This window comes from Pelodiscus sinensis, chromosome 30, assembly GCF_052426305.1.
Source record: "Pelodiscus sinensis isolate ZL-2025 chromosome 30, ASM5242630v1, whole genome shotgun sequence".
NCBI classification, from domain to species: Eukaryota; Metazoa; Chordata; order Testudines; family Trionychidae; genus Pelodiscus; species Pelodiscus sinensis.
This window is the reverse complement of record NC_143081.1, coordinates 306,232-332,402: the sequence shown is the minus strand read 5'-3', so window position 1 is coordinate 332,402 and position 26,171 is coordinate 306,232. Positions and strand designations below refer to the sequence as shown.

Sequence of the window (26,171 nt, the reverse complement as noted above, 5' to 3'; positions counted from 1 at the left end):
ATGGGCTGAGTAGAGGTGCAGCCTCCTTCATCGAACCCTTGCCAGAGAGCTCCACGGATTCACGCTCCTCCTAAGAACAAAGACAAGAAACAGTTAATCTCTCAAGAATCTCTGGGGACTGCTGTGGCCTGTAAGCCGGGCGCTTGGGTGGCCACTTAGGAGAAATTCCAACACCACCCGGTTGATTAGCAGAGTGCCCGCAGCTCGGGTCTGTTTCTGCAGGCTGTGCATGTCCACACAGGCCCCGGTGCACAGAACAAAATTCATTCTGCACCTGGACGGAAAAAAATCTGCACATGGATGGAAAATATTAGAGGGAACATTGTTGGGAGGACCTCAATTTTCCCAACAAGGCACCCACACCGGCTCCAATTTCCATTTGTGAGTAGCAACCCCCTCTCTTCACTGTCCCCACCGAGCATAGGAAAATCTACCGTGCAATGCCTGAGCCGAGGGTCTGGCCGGCCGATCCTGGCGGGGAGTCAGTGCACACACAAGAGCCAGTTCTGCCACCCATCCCATCCAAGGATCTCAGACTTGCTTTCTAAGCCTGAGGCAGAGGTTTCCCTGTGCGCCAGAGAGGATTAGGTGCCCGGTCTGGCGGGGGGAATCTCAGCCTTGTGAGAAGGTAACATTAGATCAGTGCATCTGGGGAAGCACCTCTTACGTAGGTAACACACAGGACTAGCTGGCCTCTCCCGGTCCCTTCCAGCCCTAGGTTTCTAAGAGCCGGACCTAGGACACGTTCTCTCCAGCGTTCCTGGCTGAGACCGGATAGATGCCAGAGACCCAGTTCCCTCCTGCTCCAGAACCGACCCTCACCGGCCTATAGAAACCAGCCGGCAATGCAGTCCTCCATAACAAGACTTACTGCCTCTTGGAAAGGGATACGGCCCTGTCTGCTTCAGGGAAGGAGCCCGCCTTTTCTGCAGGGGCTCAAGGAAAATCCACCCCCTCTCCCCAGGCAGTTTCGGGAAGCAGCAGCCAGGGGTGCAGTGAGGGGGAAGGCAATGGGTCGAGCACAGGGCTGGGGTTCTGGGTATTCGACAATGTCAGCAATTCAGGGCGCAGACTCTCTCAGCCTTTGGCAGGGCTGCTGTAATGCTGAGAGGCGGAATCGAACCTGGGATCTTAGTGCACGAGCCTCTACTGCAGGGGTGGGAACCTACGGCCCGGGGCCAGATGCTCCACCATCGGGGAGCTGAGTACTGCAGCACCCCCACCCCGCCGATGCACCTGCACCCTCCCCTGCACTCTACCACCCAGCCAGCCCCCTCCCACACACTGAACCCTGGTTTTGGCCCCATCACAGAGGGGCCCACAAAATCTACTAGCCTCCCCCCCCGCCGGCTCTGCTGAGTGGGGAGGGTCTTTCTGCCCTCAGTCCGGGCCACGTCAGTGAGGTGTTTTTGTTCGGGGGGGGTTGCTGCTTACCTGTCCGTGGCTCCCAACTGATTTTTCTGGCGGTCAGCGGCCCCCGACCCACACCTCTGCCCCCCCCCCCCCCCCCCCGCCTGCTTGAGCTAAAAGCCAGCTGGCTCTCGGCTGAGGCCCTAGAACAAACTCAGTCTCTCTCCGTAAGTGGTCTCAGTCCCGCTGGCTAGGACAGCGAACCGCCCCCAGCCTCAGCAGACACGTCTCAGCACCGCCACGGGCCCGGCTGAGAGCCAGCAGCCATGGCCGAGCTCCGCCAGCCGGGCAGATAAACCCAGACCCAGGGCTGGCTCCCGCGCCCGGCTCTCTGCCTTTGTTTACCTGCAGCGCTAGCTGAGCCCAGCAGCTTCCAGATTCCCTCTCAGCACCACACCCCGGCATGGCCGCGCCCAGCCCGCTGCCCTTGTCCCCGGCAGATATAGGCCGGCTGCTTCACGCGGCTGCTGGGGGCAGGAGGGAGATGCTGGGAGCCCTGCGCGCCTTCCCCTAATTAAACCACCAGGGAGGGGATTTGGTTTTTTTAAACATGCGAAATGTTTTCCCTGGGTGCAGCGTTTTCCGCAAGCCGGGGCCACCCCCAGAGGCAGCCAAAGCCGGGCGCTCGGGGCAGCGCTCGGGGTGCGCTGGTTGGGAGCCAACCGTGGTTGTGAACTTGTAACCACAGGGAAACTTGGGGGGTGGAATAACTGTCCCCCTGCCTGGAGCTGGGGGCGGGGAGGGAATCACCAGAAAACTCACCAGAGCAGCAGAGGTCATCGTGGCTCTGAAATGGAGCCTCCCAGTCCCTCAGGGTATGTCTACACTACCCCGCTAGTTCGAACTAGCGGGGTAATGTATGCATACCGCACTTGCTAATGAAGCCCGGGATTTGAATTTAGCGCGGCTACACGGGGCTCGAACTAGGTAGTTCGGACTAGGGTCCTATTCCGAACTACCGCTCTCAGAGTCCTTTCATCATAAGCAAGTCCAAGGCATGGGCGGTCAGTCCCTCTGCTAGCCCCCAGGGCCACCACTGTTCCTTGCCGGCAGCCCCCCACTGGGAGGAGGGGAATCCAGTCCCACCCACCCACTCCCTCCAGGTTCCAGCCCAGGGCCCTATGGCAGCAGGGGGGGGAGAGGTAGACCTGAGTGGGTCACAAGGCTGGGCCCTTGCTCCACTGAACAGCGGCCCCTCCCCGGGTCACTTCCCCAGCCCTTCCTGAGCATCCCCTCCCGGTGCCTCGGGTCAACCGGCTGGGCTGCTCCCCTTCGCCTCTCCCCTGGTCCCCCTCACTCCTGCCTCCCCCCAGCCCTTCCTGAGCATCCCCTCCCGGTGCCTCGGGTCAACCGGCCGGGCTGCTCCCCTTCGCCTCTCCCCTGGTCCGTCCCTCACTCCTGCCTCCCCCCAGCCCTTCCTGAGCATCCCCTCCCGGTGCCTCGGGTCAACCGGCTGGGCTGCTCCCCTTCGCCTCTCCCCTGGTCCCCCTCACTCCTGCCTCCCCCCAGCCCTTCCTGAGCATCCCCTCCCGGTGCCTCGGGTCAACCGGCTGGGCTGCTCCCCTTCGCCTCTCCCCTGGTCCGTCCCTCACTCCTGCCTCCCCCCAGCCCTTCCTGAGCATCCCCTCCCGGTGCCTCGGTCAACCGGCTGGGCTGCTCCCCTTCGCCTCTCCCCTGGTCCGTCCCTCACTCCTGCGTCCCCCCAGCCCTTCCTGAGCATCCTCTCCCGGTGCCTCGGGTCAACCGGCCGGGCTGCTCCCCTTCGCCTCTCCCCTGGTCCGTCCCTCACTCCTGCCTCCCCCCAGCCCTTCCTGAGCATCCCCTCCCGGTGCCTCGGGTCAACCGGCTGGGCTGCTCCCCTTCGCCTCTCCCCTGGTCCGTCCCTCACTCCTGCCTCCCCCCAGCCCTTCCTGAGCATCCCCTCCCGGTGCCTCGGGTCAACCGGCTGGGCTGCTCCCCTTCGCCTCTCCCCTGGTCCGTCCCTCACTCCTGCCTCCCCCCAGCCCTTCCTGAGCACCCCCTCCCGGTGCCTCGGGTCATCCGGCTGGGCTGCTCCCCTTCGTCTCTCCCCTGGTCCGTCCCTCACTCCTGCCTCCCCCCAGCCCTTCCTGAGCATCCCCTCCCGGTGCCTCGGGTCAACCGGCTGGGCTGCTCCCCTTCGCCTCTCCCCTGGTCCCCCTCACTCCTGCCTCCCCCCAGCCCTTCCTGAGCATCCCCTCCCGGTGCCTCGGGTCAACCGGCTGGGCTGCTCCCCTTCGCCTCTCCCCTGGTCCCCCTCACTTCTGCCTCCCCCCAGCCCTTCCTGAGCACCCCCTCCCGGTGCCTCGGGTCAACCGGCTGGGCTGCTCCCCTTCGCCTCTCCCCTGGTCCGTCCCTCACTCCTGCCTCCCCCCAGCCCTTCCTGAGCATCCCCTCCCGGTGCCTCGGGTCAACCGGCTGGGCTGCTCCCCTTCGCCTCTCCCCTGGTCCCCCTCACTCCTGCCTCCCCCCAGCCCTTCCTGAGCACCCCCTCCCGGTGCCTCGGTCAACCGGCTGGGCTGCTCCCCTTCGCCTCTCCCCTGGTCCCCCTCACTCCTGCCTCCCCCCAGCCCTTCCTGAGCATCCCCTCCCGGTGCCTCGGGTCAACCGGCTGGGCTGCTCCCCTTCGCCTCTCCCCTGGTCCCCCTCACTCCTGCCTCCCCCCAGCCCTTCCTGAGCATCCCCTCCCGGTGCCTCGGGTCAACCGGCTGGGCTGCTCCCCTTTGCCTCTCCCCTGGTCCCCCTCACTCCTGCCTCCCCCCAGCCTTGCCGGAGGGAGGGTTTTTATGGTGCGCCCATTAGCCTCCGCTGGCCGCAGCTGTTCTAATTACGGCCCATCAGGCTGCTGTCCGAGGGGCTGAAGGTGCTGAACTGCTGGGCCAGTCTCCGGCGGCCTATCCCGGGAACATAAAACCGCTCCCCCAGCTCCCCGCCCACCCGCCTTCTGCGGCGCCCTGCTCTCGGGCTGCCGCGCTGCTCCCCAGCCCCTCTGCGCAGACCCGGGCCTCGGGGCGCGATTCCCCTGCAGGGCGCCCCGGCCAGTGCTGAGAGCCGCTGGCCCCGTGCGCACAGGGGCAGCGACCTCGCTCAGGGTATGTCTACACTACAAAGTTAGTTCGAACTAGCGCTGTAGTGTAGACGTACCCCCTGTGCTTAGGGCGCGCTGCCCTCGCCTGGGCATCTGATGCGCTTCGTTCGGAGCCGTCGCGGTGTCTGCAGCCCTGTTCCTGCGCTGCCACGTCGCTCTCCCGGCCTGGCAACCCTACTCGGCTGCAGCTTCTTTGACTCTCCGGCGAGGCTCCAGGTTCTCGCTGGGCTTCCGGACGAGTCCCCGGGGTTCCCCTCAGCGCAGGGGCTCAAGATTATTCTCCCGTTCAGGCGCTAGGCTCCATAGACTGGGAACTTCTGGGTACTGATTTCCCGCTGGGTTTCTAGATTCACCGGGCAGGCCACAGATTCATTGCTGGGGTTCTAGATTCCCGGCAAGATCACAGGGCTCGTCTGTGCTCTGGACTCTCCTCCCAGGTTCAAGGGTCTCTGGGGAAGCGCTGGGTTCTTTCTGAGCCCCCCCCCCCCCCATGGTGTGAGATTAGTCACTGCTGGCTTAGTGAGGCAATACGCACCACATCTGGGTTCTAGGTTGCTAATGTCGGGGGTGTAATAGTCTGGTATAAAGTCTTCTAGCTTTTGCATGTGGGTTTTAAGTCCCCCCCCCCCCCCCCCGGCGTTCTCAGTTCCCTGGCAGCAGCTTGAGTTACGCTGGATGCAGATTTCCCTGTTACCTCTCCTGGGGAAAAAGAATTCCTCCCTTCCCCTACATCCGGGATACTATGTCCAGTTCTGCCCCCTCCCTCCCACCACTACGAGAGGACGTGGGCGCATTGGAGAGGGGCCAGCGGAGGCAACCAAAATGATTCGGGGGCTGGAGACATGACCTACGAGGAGAGGCTGAGGGAGTTGGGTCTGTTCAGTCTGCAGAAGAGACGAGTGAGGGGGATTTGAGAGCAGCCTGCACCTCCCTGAAGGGGGGTTCCAAAGAGGCTGGAGAGAGGCTGTTCTCAGTAGTGACCATGGCAGAACAAGGAGCAATGGGCTCAAGTGGCAGGGGGGGGGGGGGGTCTAGGTTGGAGATTAGGAAAAACTCTTTCCCTAAGCGGTGGGGAAGCGCTGGGCTGGGTTCCCCAGGGAGGGGGTGGAATCTCCATCCCTAGAGGCCTTGAAGTCCTGGCTGGGATGATTGAGTCGGGTTGGTCCTGCTTTGGGCAGGGGGCTGGACTCGATGACTCCTGAGGTGTCATCCAGTCCTGGGCTTCTATGACTCTGTGCAGGGGGAGCCAGGGGAAGGCGGTGGCAAAATCTCCCCCACACTCAGAGTAACGCCCCCAGCACCAGCAGGTGCACTACAGGCGATGCTCAAAAGCTCCAGAGGGGCGAGTGAGTCTGTAACAGGATAAACTTAAAACAGTCCGGTAGCACCTCAGAGACGAACACCACGTGTGGCTGGTGCTAGGAGCTTGCATGGGCACAGCCCACCTCTTCAGCTGACCCTGTGTCCTGCTCACCCGCCCAGAGGGGATGAATGGCAACTCCAGCTGTGACTTGGGATCAAGTGCTAACTGTCATTTACCACCCACAGGGCTGGCCTGGGCAGTGAGGCTTGTGCAGCACAGCTGGCAGCCTTTCCCGGGGGCTGCCCCCCAGTGGTCATTCATGAGTATCACACCCTTCCCTTTGGGTTGGTGAGAGAGGATCCCGTCTCATTCCGCCCACATCCCACTGTCCTGGCCCAACCAAAGCCAGGTTACTTCATGCAGCTGTAGTAGGATTCTCTCATAACCCTCAGGCGAGCTTTGATTTAAACCTGCATTCAATTAACCAACCTGAATGGGAGACACAATTGTATCCGGTGCACACATCGAGTTGTGGTTCTTGATTGTGCACTGTCATCACCGACTCACAATGTGGATTTTGACTGAGTCTTTATTCATGCATCCAGCTGTGATATACAGTTGTATCAAAACACTAATCCAGATCTGGTTTGTGGCTTTTCTCTCATAACCAACCCAGCTGTTATATCACATTTGTACACGCAAGTGTGGCTCATCTGGTCACAGCAAGGCACTTAAGCTGGTATTGATAATGCTCACAAATCCAGTTGTGGTCGACAACTGGCAAAGAATGGCCAGACTGAGGGTATGTCTACACTACAGAGTTTTTTGGAAAAATGGCCATTTTTCTGAAAAATCGTAACTTACATCCACGGTGCAATCACGTTCTTCCCAAAAAAAATTGAAAGAAGACAGGGTTTTTTTCTGACATTGGTAAACTCTTTGGCTGCGTCTAGATTGGCATGATTTTCCAGAAATGCTTTTAATGGAAAAGTTTTCCGTTAAAGCGTTTTTGGAACAGAGCGTCCAGATTGGCACGGACGCTTTTCCGCAAAAGCACTTTTTGCAGAAAAGCATCCGTGCCAATCTAGACGTGCTTTTCCGCAAAAAAGCCCCGATCGCCATTTTCGCGATTGGGGCTTTTCTGCGGAAAACAAATCTGAGCTGTCTACACTGGCCCTTTTGCGCAAAAGCTTTGTGCAAAAGGGACTTTTGCCTGAATGGGAGCAGAATAGTATTTCTGCAAGAAGCACTGATTTCTTACAGGAGATCGTCAGTGTTCTTGGGAAATTCAAGCGGCCACTGTAGACAGCTGGCAAGTTTTTCCTCAAAAGCAGCTGCTTTTGCGGAAAAACTGGCCAGTCTAGACACAGCCTAGTCTTTTAACTCTCCTCATATGGGAGCCATTCCATGCCCCTGATTATTTTGGTTTCCCTTTTCTGCATCCTTTCCAACACCAAGATATCATTTTGGAGATGAGCTGACCACATCTGTGTGCAGTATTCAAGATGTGGGCTTAGCATGGATTTATACAGAGGCAATAAGCTATTCTCTGTCTTATTCTCTACCCCTTTCTGGAGTCCCCAAATGCTGTTCGCTTTTCTGACTGAGAGAGCTGACGGGGGAGTGTCCTACACACCTGTCCGGGGGGATTCATACCTCAGGTGGCCAACAGAAGGGAGTAATCCACCTGCCTAGCCAAGCTGCACTGATGTCCTGCCTGTGTGCACATGGACAGATGCACGCATGGACACACACACAAACATGCAAACAGAGACAGACATGTATGCACAGATGCATGTACACAGAGACAGGCACACACCCATGCAGGGCCGGCCTTACCATGAGGCGAACTGAGGTGGCCACCTCAGGTGCCAGACTGGGGGGAGGGGTGCCACTAGGACCCCAAGTGTAGGAAATTGTGTCTGCTCCTGGTGCATCTATATTCTCTCTGCTCTAGATGCACAGAGATGGTGGGGTGCTGTGCTGGAGGAAGGAGGGCACAAGAGACATAGGCAGGCAGGAGAAAAGGGGGCATGGGGCGTCATTTGAGCTCCCTGCCTCAGGTGCCAAAATGTTGTGGGATGGCCCTGCATCCACGCAGACAGACAGACACAGACGTATAGTCACACACACGCAGACGTGCACACACAGACATGCACAGCCAGGCTGGGTATGGGAGTTCCTCACTTGTTCTCTCCTGAGCTAATGGGTAGCAAGTTTAAAACTAATAAAAGAAAGTTCTTCTTCACACAGCGTGTAGTCAACCTGTGGAACTCCTTGCCAGGGGAGGCTGTGAAGGCTAGAACTAAAGAGAAACTAGATAATTTAATGGAGGTTAGGTCTTTAAAAGGCTGTTAGCCAGGGGATAGAAATGGTGTCCCTGGCCTCTGTTTGTCAGAGGCTGGAGATGGATGGCAGGAGACACATCGCTAGATCATTGTCTTCGGTCCACCCTCTGAGGCACCTGGTGCTGGCCACGTTGACAGCTAGATGAACCTTTGGCCTGACCCAATATGTCCGTTCTTATGTTCTCTCCAGGCCCTGGGGCCAGACAAATTGGCTGCATGCCCCCCCTCCACACACACACATACACAGACACACGGGGGTTAACCAGAGGTCGAGGGTTCGAGCCCTGCCCTGGCACTCTTGGGGGCCCAGAATGTAGGGAGGTTGGAGAGCTCCTCCAGTGGCACAGTAGATAAGGTACCTGCCTTCAGAGCACCCCATTTCTACAGACAGCTCGGCACCTAGGCCACATGCCCCCCACCAACCCCCATGTCTATAGACAACATGGCACCTACAGCAAATATACCCCTACCTACACCCCATTACTACAGACAGCACAATGTCTACAGCAGAACATAAGAACGGCCGTACTGGGTCAGACCAAAGGTCCATCTAGCCCAGTATCCTGTCTGCCGACAGTGGCCAGCACCAGGTGCCCCAGAGAGGGTGGACCGAAGACAATGATCAAGCGATTTGTCTCCTGCCATCCTTCTCTAGCCTCTGACAAACAGAGGCCAAGGACACCATTTTATCCCCTGGCTAATAGCCTTTTAAGGACCTAACCTCCATGAATTTATCCAGCTTGTCTTTAAACTCTATTATAGTCCTAGCCTTCACAGCCTCCTCTGGCAAGGAGTTCCACAGGTTGACTACACGCTGTGTGAAGAAGAACTTTCTTTTATTAGTTTTAAACCTGCTACCCATTAATTTCATTTGGTGTCCTCTAGTTCTTCTATTATGGGAACTAATAAATAACTTTTCTTTATCAGCCCTCTCCATACCAGTCATGATTTTATAGACCTCTATCATATCCCCCTCAGTCTCCTCTTTTCTAAACTGAAAAGTCCCAGTCGCTTTAACCTCTCCTCATATGGGACCCGTTCCAAACCCCTAATCATTTTAGTTGCCCTTTTCTGAACCCTTTCCAAGGCCAAAATATCTTTTTTGAGATGAGGAGACCACATCTGTACACAGTATTCAAGATGTGGGCGTACCATAGTTTTATACAGGGGCAGTAAGATATTCTGGGTCTTATTTTCTATCCCTTTCCTAATAATTCCTAGCATCCTATTTGCCTTTTTGACCGCCGCTGCACTCTGTGTGGAAGTTTTCAGAGAACTGTCCACGATAACTCCAAGATTTCTTTCCTGATTTGTCGTAGTCAAATTAGCCCCCATCATACTGTACGTATAGTTGGGGTTATTTTTCCCGATGTGCATTACTTTACACTTATCCACATGAAATTTAATTTGCCATTTTGTTGCCCAATCACTCAGTGTGGTGAGATCTTCTTGGAGTCCCTCACAGTCTGCTTCTGTCTTGACTGTCCTAAACAGTTTGGTATCATCTGCAAACTTTACTACCTCACTGCTTACCCCTTTCTCCAGATCATTTATGAATAAGTTGAAAAGGATTGGTCCCAGGACTGACCCTTGGGGGACACCACTAGCTACCCCTCTCCAATCTGAAAATGTACCATTTATTCCTACCCTTTGTTTCCTGTCTTTTAGCCAGTTCTCAATCCATGAAAGGACCTTCCCTCTTATCCCATGGCCATGGAATTTACACAAGAGCCTTTGGTGAGGGTGTGACGTAGTGGGGGTACTTGCTGGGCTGTGGTGACCTCTGCTGTCTGGAGCAAGACCCAGCAGGGAAAACCTCACTATGCAAAGGTGATGCCAAACTGGTTGAACCAGACACCCCCCATGGAGAGGAACAAAGGAAGGTGGAGGCTGCCCTGGCTGGGGGGCAGGGCTGGAAGAGAGTGAGTTGAGTTGCTGGCTGGGAGCATGGAGGAGACAGCCTAGGGAAAGGGGCTGGAGTTTAGGGGCCCAGTCTCCCCCATCTCAAGGGGGCCTGAGGCATCCTAGCCCAGCTCTGGGACCAGATTACATCTGTGCTGTGTTGTATCCTGGAGAGGCAATAAACTTCCTCTATTCCACCGGCTGGTGCAGTCTGTTTGTGCCATTTCGGGGTGCAGGAGACGGGGGACCCCCAATCCGCCGTCACAGAGGGACCTTGTCAAAGGCTTTCTGAAAATCCAAGTATACTATATCTACTGGATCCCCCTTGTCCGCATGTTTGTTAACCCCTTCAAAGAACTCTAATAGATTAGTAAGACAGGATTTCCCTTTACAGAAACCATGTTGACTTTTGTCCAACAAATTATGTTCTTCTACACGCTTCACAATTTTATTCTTTACTATTTTTTCGACTAATTTGCCCGGTACTGAAGTTAGACTTACCGGTCTGTAATTGCCAGGATCACCTCTAGAGCCCTTTTTAAATATTGGTGTCACGTTGGCTACCTTCCAGTCACTAGATACGGAAGCCGATTTAAAGGATAGGTTACAAACCACAGATAATAGCTCAGCAATTGCCCATTTGAGTTCTTTTAGAACCCTTGGATGAATGCCATCCAGTCCTGGAGATTTGTTAACATTAAGTTTTTCTATTTGTTCCAAAACCTCCTCTAATGACACTTCAATCCGGGGCAGTTCCTCAGATTCATCACCCACAAAGGACGGTGCAGATTCGGGAATCTCCCCAACGTCCTCAGCCGTGAAGACTGAAGCAAAGAAATCATTTAGTTTCTCCGCAATGGCTTTATCGTCCTTGATTGCTCCTTTTATAGCTCGATCATCTAGGGGACCCACAGGTTTTTTAGCAGGCTTCCTGCTTCTAATGTCCTTAAAAAACATTTTGTTATTTCTTTTCGAGCTTTTGGCTAGCTGTTCCTCAGAATCTTTTTTTGCTTTTCTTATTACATTTTTACACTTGATTTGACAGTGTTTATGTTCCTTTCTATTTATCTCACTAGGATTGAACATCCGCTTCTTAAAAGATACATTTTTGTCCCTCACTGCTTCTTTAACATGGTGGTTAAGCCACAGTGACTCTTTCTTAGGTCTCTTGCTATGTTTTTTAATTTGGGGTATACATTTAAGCAAATGCACTCTGCACCCCACTTCCACAGACAGCACAGTGCCTGCAGCAAAATGTACCCCCGTCTGCACCACATTTCTACAGACAGCATGACGCCTACAGCACATGTACCCCCTGTACCCCATTTCTAAAGACAGCACAGTGCCTATCGTAAATGTCTCCCACACACAAACACCCTGCACACCATTTCTACACACAGCCCGGGTCTAGGGTAAATGTCCCCCCCCCATACACAACCTGCACCCCATTTCTGCGCACAGCATGGCCCTACGGTATATGTCTCCTCCATACACAGCCTGCACCCCATTTCTACACACAGCACTGCCCTATGCTAAATGCCCCCCATACACACACCCTGCACCCCATTTCTACACACAGCATGGCCCTAGGGTAAATGCTCCCCCATACACACCCTGCACCCCATTTCTGGGCACAGCACAGCCCTAGGGTAAATGCCCCCCTACACACACCCTGCACCCCATTTCTACACACAGCACGGCCCTATGGTAAATGTCCCCCCACACACACACTCCCTGCACCCCATTTCTACACACAGCACGGCCCTATGGTAAATGTCCCCCCCACACACACACCCTGCACCCCATTTCTACACACAGCATGGCTCTAGGGTAAATGCTCCCCCATTCACACCCTGCACCCCATTTCTGTGCACAGGACTGCCCTACGGTAAATGTCCCCCCCACACACACACCCTGCACCCCATTTCTACACACAGCATGGCCCTAGGGTAAATGCTCCCCCATACACACCCTGCACCCCATTTCTGTGCACAGGACTGCCCTACAGTAAATGTCCCCCCCATACACACCCTGCACCCCATTTCTGTGCACAGGACTGCCCTACGGTAAATGTCCCCCCCATACACACCCTTCACCCCATTTCTACACACAGCACGGCCCTACGGTAAATGTGCCCCCATACACATCCTGCACCCCATTTCAGGGCACAGCACGGCCCTATGGTAAATGCCCCCCACACACACACCCTGCACCCCATTTCTGCACACAGCACGGCCCTAGGGTAAATGCCCCCCCATACACACCCTGCTCCTCATTTCTACACACAGCACGGCCCTAGGGTAAATGCCCCCCATACACACCCTGCACCCCATTTCTACACACAGCATGGCCCTAAGGTAAATGCCCCCCATACACACCCTGCACCCCATTTCTACACACAGCATGGCCCTACGGTAAATGCCCCCCATACACACCCTGCACCCCATTTCTGTGCACAGCACGACCCTATGGTAAATGTCCCCCCATACACACCCTGCACCCCATTTCTGTGCACAGCACGGCCCTAGGGTAAATGTCCCCCCTACACACACCCTGCACCCCATTTCTGGGCACAGCACGGCCCTAGGATAAATGCCCCCCTACACACACCCTGCACCCCATTTCTACGCACAGCACAGCCCTATGGTAAATGTCCCCACATACACACCCTGCTCCCCATTTCTACACACAGCACGGCCCTAGGGTAAATGCCCCCCCACACACACACCCTGCACCCCATTTCTACACACAGCACGGCCCTAGGGTAAATGCCCCCCCACATACACACCCTGCTCCCCATTTCTACACACAGCACGGCCCTAGGGTAAATGCCCCCCTACACACACCCTGCACCCCATTTCTACGCACAGCACGGCCCTACGGTAAATGTCCCCACATACACGCCCTGCTCCCCATTTCTACACACAGCACGGCCCTAGGGTAAATGCCCCCCCATACACACCCTGCACCCCATTTCTACACACAGCACGGCCCTACGGTAAATGCCCTCCCACACCCTGCACCCCATTTCTACACACAGCACGGCCCTAGGGTACATGTCCCCCCTACACACACCCTGCACCCCATTTCTACACACAGCACGGCCCTAGGGTACATGTCCCCCCTACACACACCCTGCACCCCATTTCTACACACAGCACGGCCCTAGGGTACATGTCCCCCCTACACACACCCTGCACCCCATTTCTACGCACAGCACAGCCCTAGGGTAAATGCCCCCCCCCACTCTCCATTTCTACACACAGCATGGCCCTAGGGTAAATGCCCCCCCCCTCCTCATTTCTACACACAGCACGGCCCTAGGGTAAATGCCCCCCCCCCCCCACTCCTCATTTCTACACACATCACGGCCCTACGGTAAATGCCCCCCCCACACACACCCCATTTCTACACACATCACGGCCCTACGGTAAATGCCCCCCCACACACACCCCATTTCTACACACAGCACGGCCCTACGGTAAATGTCCCCCCCACACACACTCTGCACCCCATTTCTACACACAGCACGGCCCTAGGGTAAATGTCCCCCCCACACACCCTGCACCCCATTTCTACACACAGCACGGCCCTAGGGTAAATGTCCCCCCCACACACACCCTGCACCCCATTTCTACACACAGCACGGCCCTACGGTAAATGTCCCCCCCACACACACCCTGCACCCCATTTCTACACACAGCACGGCCCTAGGGTAAATGTCCCCCCCACACACACTCTGCACCCCATTTCTACACACAGCACGGCCCTAGGGTAAATGTCCCCCCACACACCCTGCTCCCCATTTCTACACACAGCATGGCCCTAGGGTAAATGCCCCCCCATACACTCCCTGGTCCCCATTTCTACACACAGCACGGCCCTATGGTAAATGTCTCCCCATACACACCCTGCTCCCCATTTCTACACACAGCACGGCCCTAGGGTAAATGACTCCCCATACACACCCTGCACCCCATTTCTACACACAGCACGGCCCTAGGGTAAATGTCCCCCCACTCCCCATTTCTACACACAGCACGGCCCTAGGGTAAATGCCTTCCCCCCCCCCCACTCCCCATTTCTACACACAGCACGGCCCTACGGTAAATGCCCCCCCACTCCCCATTTCTACACGCAGCCCTATGGGGAATGTCGCGTCTCCTCCACGTTGCCCCTTTGCACAGGGAGGGGCCCTGCTGGGGCCTCGTGCCCACACACCCCATGTAGCCCCCGCCCCCTGCTCCGCCCGGGGGTCCCTGCTCTGCCCTGCGCCTGGCTGCCTTTGGCCGCGCGTTCGCCCCCTCCCCCAGCCGCACACAGCCGCCAGCCCGGCTCAAAGGGCCCTTTCTGCGGGGCTACTCCCCCCTCGGGCCCCGGAGGCGGAATCCTTCCCCTTTGTGCTGGGGCTTCATTAGCATTCCCGCTGCGCCGCTCGGCCGGCCGGGCCTTTGTGGCGCTGGCGAGGTCAGGGGCCAGGGGGAGGCGGCGAAGAGAAAGGGGGAAGAAAAGGAGCCCCCGGGTGCAAGTGGGGGCGGATCGGGGGGGGACCAGGCCTGGACCAGGGAGGGGGCAGGCGCTGGGGCAGAGCGAGGGGGCAGGAGGGGCCCCCTCAGTGATGACTCCGGGGGGGGGGGAAGCCGGCCCGTCCACTTGCTGAGCTGGGGTGAATCCCAAATCGCGGCCTGCCCCTGCCTAGGGGAGGCGTCTGTCCTTCCTGCCCTAGACGCTCAGGTGCCTGGCTAAGGGGTGACCGGCCCTGCTGCCCTGGCCGGCTCCTCCCAGGCTGGTGCCGCTGTTAAACTTCGCCTGCCCCACCCCAGAGGCAGCTGCATCTCAGCGCCAGGCCCTGGCGCTCCCTCCACCCTGCCCCGAGCTGGGCACCTCGGGCCAGGCTGGCCCGGGACAGCCAGCCGCCCACCGCGGCCCGGCCCGGCCCGGCAGGAAGGGGTTAAGGAGCCGCCAGCCCCAGGCACAAAAGAGACGAGGAGGACTCGTCTTGCCAATGAGGGGCGCCCAGAAGGGGGCGTGTCCGTGCCCCAGGGAGGGAGGGGGGCAGGGACCGGCCCGGGAGAGCCCCGCTGCCCGCCCGGCGGCAGAGCCAGGGGTGCCCGGCCCGGCCCCCGCTGGGATGTCGCGCCGCAAGCAGCGCAAACCCCAGCACCTGGTCTCGGACTGCGACGGCTCCACGGGCTCCGAGAACGGTGGGTGCGGGGGGGGGGCGGCAGGTGCGGCGGGGGGGGGGGGCACAAGGGGCGGGAGCAGCTCGAGAACTCCGAGAAACTCGCCAAAGTCTCCAACTCCCAGGCGCTGCGTCCGTGCGCCCCGAAATCTGCCCCCCTTGTGTTCTGCGCCCCATCGCTCTGTGCCCCCGTTATCTGCCCCTGCCCCCCATCGCTCTGTGCCCCCCTTATCTGTCCCCTGCCCCCCTTGTGTTCTGCGCCCCATCGCTCTGTGCCCCCGTTATCTGCCCCTGCCCCCCATCGCTCTGTGCCCCCCTTATCTGTCCCCTGCCCCCCTTGTGTTCTGCGCCCCATCGCTCTGTGCCCCCCTTATCTGTCCCCTGCGCCCCATCGCTCTGTGCCCCCCTTATCTGCCCCTGCCCCCCTTGTGTTCTGCGCCCCATCGCTCTGTGCCCCCGTTATCTGTCCCCTGCACCCCATCGCTCTGTGCCCCCGTTATCTGTCCCCTGCACCCCATCGCTCTGTGCCCCCGTTATCTGTCCCCTGCACCCCTTGTGTTCTGCGCCCCATCGCTCTGTGCCCCCGTTATCTGTCCCCTGCACCCCATCGCTCTGTGCCCCCGTTATCTGTCCCCTGCACCCCATCGCTCTGTGCCCCCGTTATCTGTCCCCTGCACCCCATCGCTCTGTGCCCCCGTTATCTGCCCCTGCCCCCCTTGTGTTCTGCGCCCCATCGCTCTGTGCCCCCGTTATCTGCCCCTGCCCCCCTTGTGTTCTGCGCCCCATCGCTCTGTGCCCCCGTTATCTGTCCCCTGCACCCCATCGCTCTGTGCCCCCGTTATCTGTCCCCTGCACCCCATCGCTCTGTGCCCCCGTTATCTGTCCCCTGCACCCCTTGTGTTCTGCGCCCCATCGCTCTGTGCCCCCGTTATCTGTCCCCTGCACCCCATCGCTCTGTGCCCCCGTTATCTGTCCCCTGCACCCCATCGCTCTGTGCCCCCGTTATCTGTCCCCTGCACCCCATCGCTCTGTGCCCCCGTTATCTGCCCCTGCCCCCCTTGTGTTCTGCGCCCCATCGCTCTGTGCCCCCCTTATCTGCCCCTGCACCCCATCGCTCTGTGCCCCCTTTATCTGTCCCCTGCACCCCATCGCTCTGTGCCCCCTTTATCTGTCCCCTGCACCCCATCGATCTGTGCCCCCTTTATCTGTCCCCTGCACCCCATCGATCTGTGCCCCCGTTATCTGTCCCCTGCACCCCATTGTGTTCTGCGCCCCATCGATCTGTGCCCCCCTTATCTGCGTCCCATCTGCCCCTTTATTTCTACCCTGAACCTGTTATCTGTGCGCCCCGAAATATGTCCCATGCACCCCAATATCTGTTCTCTGCGCCCCGTTATCTGTCCCCTAAGCCCCGTTATCTGTGCTCCATAAACTCTCCTGCTCCCCCTTTATCTGTCCCCTGCACCCCTTATAACTGTGTCTTTCCTCTGTGGCTGCACCCGTCTAGCCATGTATCCCCTGCACCCCATCTGTGTGCCCCTCCGCAGTACACTGCACCCCATCTGTCTCTGCACCCCTGCTCCCCATTGGTCTGTGCCCCTCCTCCGTACACTGCACCCCATCTGTCTCTGCACCCCTGCTCCCCATTGGTCTGTGCCCCTCCTCCATGCACTGCACCCCATCTGTCTCTGCACCCCTGCTCCCCATTGGTCTGTGCCCCTCCTCCGTACACTGCACCCCATCTGTCTCTGCACCCCTGCTCCCCATTGGTCTGTGCCCCTCCGCAGTACACTGCACCCCATCTGTCTCTGCACCCCAGCTCCCCATTGGTCTGTGCCCCTCCGCAGTACACTGCACCCCATCTGTCTCTGCACCCCAGCTCCCCATTGGTCTGTGCCCCTCCTCCGTACACTGCACCCCATCTGTCTCTGCACCCCAGCTCCCCATTGGTCTGTGCCCCTCCTCCGTACACTGCACCCCATCTGTCTCTGCACCCCTGCTCCCCATTGGTCTGTGCCCCTCCTCCGTACACTGCACCCCATCTGTCTCTGCACCCCAGCTCCCCATTGGTCTGTGCCCCTCCTCCGTACACTGCACCCCATCTGTCTCTGCACCCCTGCTGCCCATTGGTCTGTGCCCCTCCTCCGTACACTGCACCCCATCTGTCTCTGCACCCCAGCTCCCCATTGGTCTGTGCCCCTCCTCCGTACACTGCACCCCATCTGTCTCTGCACCCCAGCTCCCCATTGGTCTGTGCCCCTCCGCAGTACACTGCACCCCATCTGTCTCTGCACCCCTGCTCCCCATTGGTCTGTGCCCCTCTGCAGTACACTGCACCCCATCTGTCTCTGCACCCCAGCTCCCCATTGGTCTGTGCCCCTCCGCAGTACACTGCACCCCATCTGTCTCTGCACCCCTGCTCCCCATTGGTCTGTGCCCCTCCTCCGTACACTGCACCCCATCTGTCTCTGCACCCCTGCTCCCCATTGGTCTGTGCCCCTCCTCCATACACTGCACCCCATCTGTCTCTGCACCCCTGCTCCCCATCGGTCTGTGCCCCTCCTCTGTACACTGCACCCCATCTATCTCTGTACCCCTGCTCCCCATCTCTGTGCCCCTCTTCTGTACACTGCACCCCATCTATCTCTGCACCCCTGCTCCCCATCGGTCTGTGCCCCTCCTCTGTACGCTGCACCCCAGATCCCTGCTCCCCATCGGTCTGTGCTCCTCCTCTGTACGCTGCACCCCAGATCCCTGCTCCCCATCGGTCTGTGCTCCTCCTCTGTACACTGCACCCCATCTGTCTCTGCACCCCAGCTCCCCATTGGTCTGTGCCCCTCCTCTGTACGCTGCACCCCATCTGTCTCTGCACCCCAGCTCCCCATCGGTCTGTGCCCCTCCTCCATACACTGCACCCCATCTGTCTCTGCACCCCAGCTCCCCATTGGTCTGTGCCCCTCCTCTGTACGCTGCACCCCATCTGTCTCTGCACCCCTGCTCCCCATTGGTCTGTGCCCCTCCTCCGTACACTGCACCCCATCTGTCTCTGCACCCCCTGCATCGCCTCATCTATGTGACCATCTGCACCCCACATCTCTGCATCTTCTGCCGCCCCATGTGTCCCAGGTGCTCCGTCCAGCCAGTCCCATACATGACATGCAGCACACCCCCACCCACCCATGTCTATGCATCCGCCCATAGGTGGGTCTGTCTGTTCCCTCTGTCTCCCTGGCCCCTCTCTGTTCTGCTGCGCCTCTCCCCGCCCCCTCCGGCCCTTTGTGGGGTTGCTAGGTAACTCCGGGAGCCCTGCAGATCTTCTCTTGTGTTGAGTTTGGAGGGTTTTTTCTTGTGGGGATTTTGGCTGCACCCGGGAGAGATTCAAATGCCACCCAGCTGATGAGCAGGGGCCCCAGCATGTGTTTCTAGTTGTGGTGCATGTATCCCACAGGCCTGGGCGCACCGAACAACATTTATTCTGCACAGGGGTGGAACAACTTAGAGGGAACATTGGTCGCTGCTGTAAACTGGTGTGAGGGAACGGGCGCAAGGCACCTGGAGGGAATCCACCACCCACCGAGGGCAGCCAGGGCACGTGAAGCCCCCCAGGGGACACAGCTCAGCCAGGGATGGGCCTAGCATTGCCAGACAAGGCCTGGTCTCTCCTGCCCTCAGTGCATTGGATAAGGAGGCAGGAGAAGGGGACGGAGCCCTGTGACTTGGCGTCTGCTTGTGCCCATCAGTCGTTTCAAGTGCAGTGAAACTGGGGCAGGGGACACAGGCAAACCAGACTCCTAAAGGGGGACAGTTGTCTGGAAAGGTTGCGAACCAGTGGGCTGGAGGGGGGGTCCTTCCCCAGCCCTGCCTCGAGCTAGTCCCCTTGGGGGCAGCTGCCTTGGGCATGGGGAACCCACTGAGCCGACATTAGGGAGCAGGGATCCCGGTGTGTTGGGAGGGGCAGAGACATCCCCACGTGAGGGCAGAGGGATCCCATGATTCTTGGGATGCTGGGACCCCCAGCTTGGCCTCAGGGACCCTGTGGACTTTGAGCCTCAAGGAGCTCGTGGCTGCTGGGGTGCAGGGACCCCCAGCTGGATTTGAGGTTCACAGGAGCCCCGGCTGGGCTTGGGAACTCCTCAGGAATTGGGGTGCAGAGACCCTGGATGGAAAGCATTGGGAACCCCCAGGAATGGGGGTGCAGGGACCCCGGATGGGCAGTGCTGGGACCCCCTGGGAATCGGGGTGCAGGGACCCTGGATGGGCAGTGCTGGGACTCGTCCTGGGAATGGGGGTGCAAAGACCCTAGATAGTTATGGGAACCGCCTGGGAATGGGGGTGCAGGGACCCCGGATGGGCAGTGCTGGGATCCCCTGGGAATTGGGGTGGAATCAGGGTGCAGGGACCCTGGATGAGCAGTGCTGGGACCCCCTGGGAATCGGGGTGCAGGGACCCTGGATGGGCAGTGCTGGGACTCGTCCTGGGAATGGGGGTGCAAAGACCCTAGATAGTTATGGGAACCGCCTGGGAATGCGGGTGCAAGGACCCTGGATGGGTTTGGGAACCGCCTGGGAATGGGGGGTGCAAGGACCCCGGATGGGTTTGGGAACCCCTCGGAATGGGGGTGCAAAGACCCTGGATGGGTCTGGGAACCCCCTGGGAATGGGGGTGCAAGGACCCCGGATGGGTCTGGGAACCCCCAGGAATGGGGGTGCAAGGACCCCGGATGGGTTTGGGAACCGCCTGGGAATGGGGGGTGCAAGGACCCCGGATGGGTTTGGGAACCCCTCGGAATGGGGGTGCAAAGACCCTGGATGGGTCTGGGAACCCCCTGGGAATGGGGGTGCAAGGACCCCGGATGGGTCTGGGAACCCCCGGGAATGGGGGTGCAAGGACCCCGGATGGGTCTGGGAACCCCCTGGGAATGGGGGTGCAAGGACCCCGGATGGGTCTGGGAACCCCCTCGGAATGGGGGTGCAAGGACCCCGGATGGGTCTGGGAACCCCCTGGGAATGGGGGTGCAAGGACCCCGGATGGGTTTGGGAACCCCTCGGAATGGGGGTGCAAAGACCCCGGATGGGTCTGGGAACCCCCTGGGAATGGGGGTGCAAGGACCCCGGATGGGTCTGGGAACCCCGTGGGAATGGGGGTGCAAGGACCCCGGATGGGTTTGGGAACCCCTCGGAATGGGGGTGCAAGGACCCCGGATGGGTCTGGGTACCCCGTGGGAATGGGGGTGCAAGGACCCCGGATGGGTTTGGGAACCCCTCGGAATGGGGGTGCAAAGACCCCGGATGGGTCTGGGAACCCCCTGGGAATGGGGGTGCAAGGACCCCGGATGGGTCTGGGAACCCCGTGGGAATGGGGGTGCAAGAACCCCGGATGGGTTTGGGAACCCCTCGGAATGGGGGTGCAAGGACCCCGGATGGGTCTGGGTACCCCGTGGGAATGGGGGTGCAAGGACCCCGGATGGGTTTGGGAACCCCTCGGAATGGGGGTGCAAAGACCCCGGATGGGTCTGGGAACCCCCTGGGAATGGGGGTGCAAGGACCCCGGATGGGTCTGGGTACCCCCTGGGAATGGGGGTGCAAGGACCCCGGATGGGTCTGGGTACCCCGTGGGAATGGGGGTGCAAGGACCCCGGATGGGTCTGGGTACCCCGTGGGAATGGGGGTGCAAGGACCCCGGATGGGTCTGGGAACCCCCTGGGAATGGGGGGTGCAAGGACCCCGGATGGATCTGGGAACCCCGTGGGAATGGGGGTGCAAGGACCCGGATGGATCTGGGAACCCCGTGGGAATGGGGGTGCAAGGACCCGGATGGGTCTGGGAACCCCCTGGGAATGGGGGTGCAAGGACCCCGGATGGGTCTGGGTACCCCCTGGGAATGGGGGTGCAAGGACCCGGATGGGTCTGGGAACCCCTCAGGTATCAGGCTGAGGGCCCTGGGCTGGCTCCGCAGGGAGCGGACGCTCCGCGCTGGCCCCGGCCCCGGCTTTGGCATCCGGACACCAGAGGTCCCTGCAGCCCCGGACCCGCTCCGGCTCCTCCCGCATCCGCTCGCCCCTCCTGCTTCCTACCCCCCCCCCCCCCTCCGCCGCTCCTCCCGCATCCTCCCCCTGCTCCGGCCGCAGCGCGCAGGCCCCGCGCCCGGGATCGGGCCATGGCGGAGCCCGCAGGTGCGGTACCGCTGCGCGCTCGCCGGGCCGGGCCGGGCCTCCTCCGGCCGCTGCCGGGGACTGGGCGGGGACCTCGTCCGGCCTCTGTCCGTGCGTCCTTCTGTCTGTCCGTCCGTCCGGGCGTCCTTCTGTCCGTCCGTCCCCTGCATCCTTATGTCTGTGCGCCCGTCTGTCTGTCCTCTGTGCGCTCTTCTGTCTGCCTGTCTGTCCGTCCCCTGTCAGTCTGCGCATCTGCTCACTGCACCCCCCGTCTGTCTGTCTGTCTGTGCACCCTGGGGAAAGGAGAACCCTGCCCCACCCCCCTTCTGCTGGGCCCCGAGCCCCCGCTGGACTCTCACGCACCCGTGGGGGGGGGGGGGGCGCTGTGCTGCGCGAATATTCCTGGGAGCAATGGAAGGGTGAGGGCTGGGGGAGGCAGCCCCAGGTCTCAGGGGGCAGGTTCCCCTGCCTGTAGCTTTGGGGGTGCTGCAGAAGCTGGGGGTGCCAGGGACTCCCCCAAGGTCTGACTCTCTCTCCCTCCTTCCCCAGGGGACACGGGGGACGAGGCCGCCCCGTCCTGCCCCACGGAGCTGGCCACCCACCGGGACGCCTGTCCCCCCAGCCAGCCGCCTCCTGCCTCCTCCTCCTCCTCAGCCAACGGACAAGACAGCACTGGCCCGTCCTCCTCCTCCTCCTCTTCCTCCTCAGAGCCCCGGCCTGACAGCCCCCCGGGCATGGAGACTGAGACGACTCCTCCAGCCAGCAACCCCGCCGCCCCGGAGCCGCCCCCTCCCCCGCCACCCCCGCCCGCCACCCCCACGGGGCACCTCAACATCCCCCTGATCCTGGAGGAGCTGCGGGTGCTGCAGCAGCGCCAGCTGCACCAGATGCAGATGACCGAGGAGATCTGCCGCCAGGTGCTGCTGCTGGGTTCCCTGGGGCAGCCGGAGCCGGCTCCGGGGGCCTCCCACCTGCCCAAGGCCCCCTTGCCCGTCTTCTCCATCAAGTCCGAGCCGGTGAGGACCCAGGCGTCCAGCTCCCCGGAGGTGCCCAAGCCCACCTTCTTCCACCTCTACCACCCCTTCCCTGGCAGCGCCCGGGGCCCCAGAGCAGAGCCCATCCTGGCCCCAGCGCTCCCCGCCACGGGGCTGCTGGCCGCCCAGTGTCTGGGGGCGGCACGGGGCCTGGAGCAAGCCACCTCGCCCGGGCTGCTGCGGCCGAAGAACGGGGCCGAGGCGGGGCCAGAGGAGAAGCCGGGGGGGCGGCACAAATGCCGCTTCTGCGCCAAGGTCTTCGGGAGTGACAGCGCCTTGCAGATCCACCTGCGCTCCCACACGGGCGAGCGGCCCTACAAATGCAACGTCTGCGGCAACCGCTTCACCACCCGGGGCAACCTCAAGGTGCACTTCCACCGGCACCGGGAGAAGTACCCGCACGTGCAGATGAACCCCCACCCCGTCCCCGAGCACCTCGACTACGTGCTGACCGGCGCCGGGCTGCCCTACGGCATGTCCGTGCCCCCCGAGAAGGCCGAGCCGGGCGAGGAGGCGCCACCCGCCGAGCGCAAGGGGCTGAGCGCCACCGAGAGCCTGACGCTGCTCTCGGGCACCGCGGGCGCCTCCCAGGCCCTGCCCGTCTTCAACAAGCTGGTGCTGCTGAAAGCGGCGGAGGGGCGGGCCAAGGGGGATGAGAACACCCCGCCGGGGAGGGAAGCAGACACAGCCCGGGTGCCCCTGGGCAAGCTGCCCAGCTGGGCCCTGCTGGCTAACCACTTCAAAGCCGGCAGCACCGGCTTCCCCTTCCCCTACGTGCTGGAGCCGGTGGGAGCCTCCCCCTCGGAGACCTCCAAGCTGCAGCAGCTGGTGGAGAAGATCGACCGGCAGGGGACGTCGCCCGGCCCATCCGCCCCCTCGCCACCCTCCTCGTCCTCGTCCTCGGGGCCCAACCAGTGCGTGATCTGCCTGCGGGTGCTCAGCTGCCCCCGGGCGCTGCGCCTGCACTACGGGCAGCATGGCGGGGAGCGCCCCTTCAAGTGCAAGGTGTGTGGCCGGGCCTTCTCCACCCGGGGCAACCTGCGGGCCCACTTTGTGGGCCACAAGGCCAGCCCGGCCGCTCGCGCCCAGAACTCCTGCCCCATCTGCCAGAAGAAGTTCACCAACGCCGTCAGCCTGCAGCAGCACGTCCGCATGCACCTGGGAGGCCAGATCCCCAACGGCGCCCTGCTGCCCGAGCCCCCCACAACCCCAGGGGAGGCGCCCCACCGCCCCGAGGGCCCCGCCCCGCAGCGGGATGAGGAGGAGCTATCGGAGGAGGAGGAGGAGGAAGAGGAAGGCAGTGATGAAGACTCACTGGACAGCGGCACGGAGAAGGCCCTGGGGGGCTCAGAAGGGGCGTCCAGCCCCGGGGAGGAAACGCCGACTCACGCCAAGGAAGAGGAGGATGCTGGGAAGCCAGAGGGGGGAGCAGCGGCCGATCCCAAAGGAGGGAGCTCCCCAGACGCTGCGGAGGGAGAAGGGGACCCCAGTGCCCGGAAGGTGGAGGGAGGAGAAGGAGCCCAGGGCGCAGAGGAGGAGGGAGCAGCAGGGGCAGGAGCCGAGGAGCCACGGGCCAGCCAGGCCAAAGAGGGGGCGGCGCTGGCCTGCGGGCTCTGCAAGGAAGAGGGGGCAGCACTGTGCAAGCACGCCCTGGCAGCCCCCCACCAGGTAAGGGAGACCCTCTCCCTCCCCCTCCTCAGACCTGCCTGTGCCTGTATGCAGGGGCCCATGCGGGGATGCCCTGCGCCCCGGGGCCCTCAGTTTCCCTCGGCATTTCACAGGCTCCCCCTTCTCTGCCCCCCAGCAGGTCCCCCTGGGTGGCCCGGCATGGAGCTGCGGCGCAGCACGGCACGGTCGGCGTCTGGTCCCGGAGGCCCCGGGAGGGGGGGCGAAGCTGCAGGATTTCTTGGCACGGGAGGTGCCAGCCCAGCTGGTAGGGCCCCTGTCTTTCTGGAACCAGTACACGGCTTTCATCGCTGGTGGGGGCCTGGCCGCCAAGACCTGCCGGGGCCCTGCCACGCCTGCCCCCCCTTCCTCCTCTGCCGTGCCCCCAGTGCTTTTCCCGCCCGGCAAAGCAGCCCCCCCCGAGGCCAAGGAGAAGCCGGCAGGAGGACCCCCCGCTGCCGGGGAGGCCGCCCCAGAGAGCCAAGGCAAGGCGGAGAAGTAGCAGCCTCTGAGCAGGTAACACCCCCCTCCTTCCCCGGGGCAGAGCAGGAAGGGACTTGGCCCTACAGTCCAGCCCAGCTGTGATGGGGGGCTGCCCTAGCAACACCCCCCCTCAGTTTAGGCACTTGTGGGAGGTGGAAAAGATGGAGGCTCGGGCTGATGAGGGGGGCCTGGGGAGAGGGAACCCAGAGGGTGCTTGGTGGGATGCATTTGGGGTTGGTTTGGGGGGCTGGGCTTCCCCATTATGAGCATTTTCCCGGCCAGGAGGACCCCCAGTGCTGCCCCCTAACTCCATCTCTCTTTCTCTCTCTCCTCCAGGGGACGCCAACCTGGGCACGCTGCAAGAGGCCCCAGCCCCGTGGGGGGAGCAGGCACCAGGGACATGCCCCCCCAAACTTTAGTGGCATTTTAGTCTTTTCCTGTAGCTCCGAGGGGGCTGGGCAGGAGGCAGGACCCTGGCGCAGGGACTGGGGCTCATCTCAGCCACCCTGGCCCCATAGAAATGCCCCCTCTAGTATAGCACAAAGGCCCAGCCGCTCCAGCCAGGGACCGTGGGACTTTGTCTGCATCCTCCATTAAAGCAGTTTGACAAACTACTCTGAGACTCGAGTCTTATTCTTCCTGAGGACTGATCAGGGTGAGTTGGGAGAATCAGAGGTTTGTCACACACAGACACAGCAGTGGGCAAGAGGGACACATATATACACGCCCCTAGCACGGTCACACACCAGGCAGGGGGCAGGAGAGACACACACATATACACACCCCTAGCACGGTCACACACCGGGCAGGGGGCAGGAGAGACACACACATATACACACCCCTAGCACGGTCACACACCGGGCAGGGAGCAGGAGAGACACACACATATACACACCCCTAGCACGGTCACACACCGGGCAGGGAGCAGGAGAGACACACACATATACACACCCCTAGCACGGTCACACACCGGGCAGGGGGCAGGAGAGACACACACATATACACGCACCAAGCACGGTCACAACCAGGCAGTGGGCAGGAGAGACACACACATATACACACCCCTAGCACGGTCACACACCGGGCAGGGGGCAGGAGAGACACACACATATACACGCACCAAGCACGGTCACACACCAGGCAGGGAGCAGGAGAGACACACACATATACACGCCCCTAGCACGGTCACACACCGGGCAGGGAGCAGGAGAGACACACACATATACACGCACCAAGCACGGTCACACACCAGGCAGGGGGCAGGAGAGACACACACATATACACGCACCAAGCACGGTCACACACCAGGCAGGGAGCAGGAGAGACACACACATATACACGCCCCTAGCACGGTCACACACCGGGCAGGGAGCAGGAGAGACACACACATATACACGCACCAAGCACGGTCACACACCAGGCAGGGAGCAGGAGAGACACACACATATACACGCCCCTAGCACGGTCACACACCGGGCAGGGAGCAGGAGAGACACACACATATACACGCCCCTAGCACGGTCACACACCAGGCAGGGAGCAGGAGAGACACACACATATACACGCCCCTAGCACGGTCACACACCG

General features: G+C 60.8%; 1 protein-coding gene across 4 annotated transcripts; it reads left to right on the top strand.

Moving 5' to 3' along the window:
- The first annotated feature begins 15,114 nt into the window (after positions 1 to 15,114).
- SALL2 (spalt like transcription factor 2) lies at positions 15,115 to 25,198 on the top strand. Of its 4 annotated transcripts, none has more exons than XM_089774312.1 (4): positions 15,115 to 15,273; positions 21,952 to 24,104; positions 24,241 to 24,617; positions 24,921 to 25,198. In XM_089774312.1, the coding sequence occupies exons 1-3, from the start codon at positions 15,201 to 15,203 to the stop codon at positions 24,601 to 24,603; spliced, it is 2,589 nt and encodes an 862-aa protein (XP_089630438.1). In that variant the 5' UTR covers positions 15,115 to 15,200; the 3' UTR covers positions 24,604 to 24,617; positions 24,921 to 25,198. The 4 variants fall into 4 exon arrangements, with proteins under 4 accessions (XP_089630438.1, XP_075768056.2, XP_089630440.1 ...); XM_075911941.2 differs by having other exon boundaries at positions 15,116 to 15,273; positions 24,244 to 24,617; XM_089774314.1 differs by lacking the exon at positions 15,115 to 15,273 and adding an exon at positions 21,269 to 21,423.
- The last annotated feature ends 973 nt before the right edge of the window (positions 25,199 to 26,171 follow it).

Bases quoted from the DNA above. Each gene is read 5' to 3' on its own strand.
- SALL2 (XM_089774313.1), top strand. From the start codon at position 21,408: ATGGCGGAGCCCGCAGGTGCGGTACCGCTGCGCGCTCGCCGGGCCGGG. The intron at 21,514-21,951 runs GTGCGTCCTTCT...CTCCTTCCCCAG, and splicing joins ACCTCGTCCGGCCTCTGTCC to GGGACACGGGGGACGAGGCC. The intron at 24,105-24,240 runs GTAAGGGAGACC...TCTGCCCCCCAG, and splicing joins CCCTGGCAGCCCCCCACCAG to CAGGTCCCCCTGGGTGGCCC.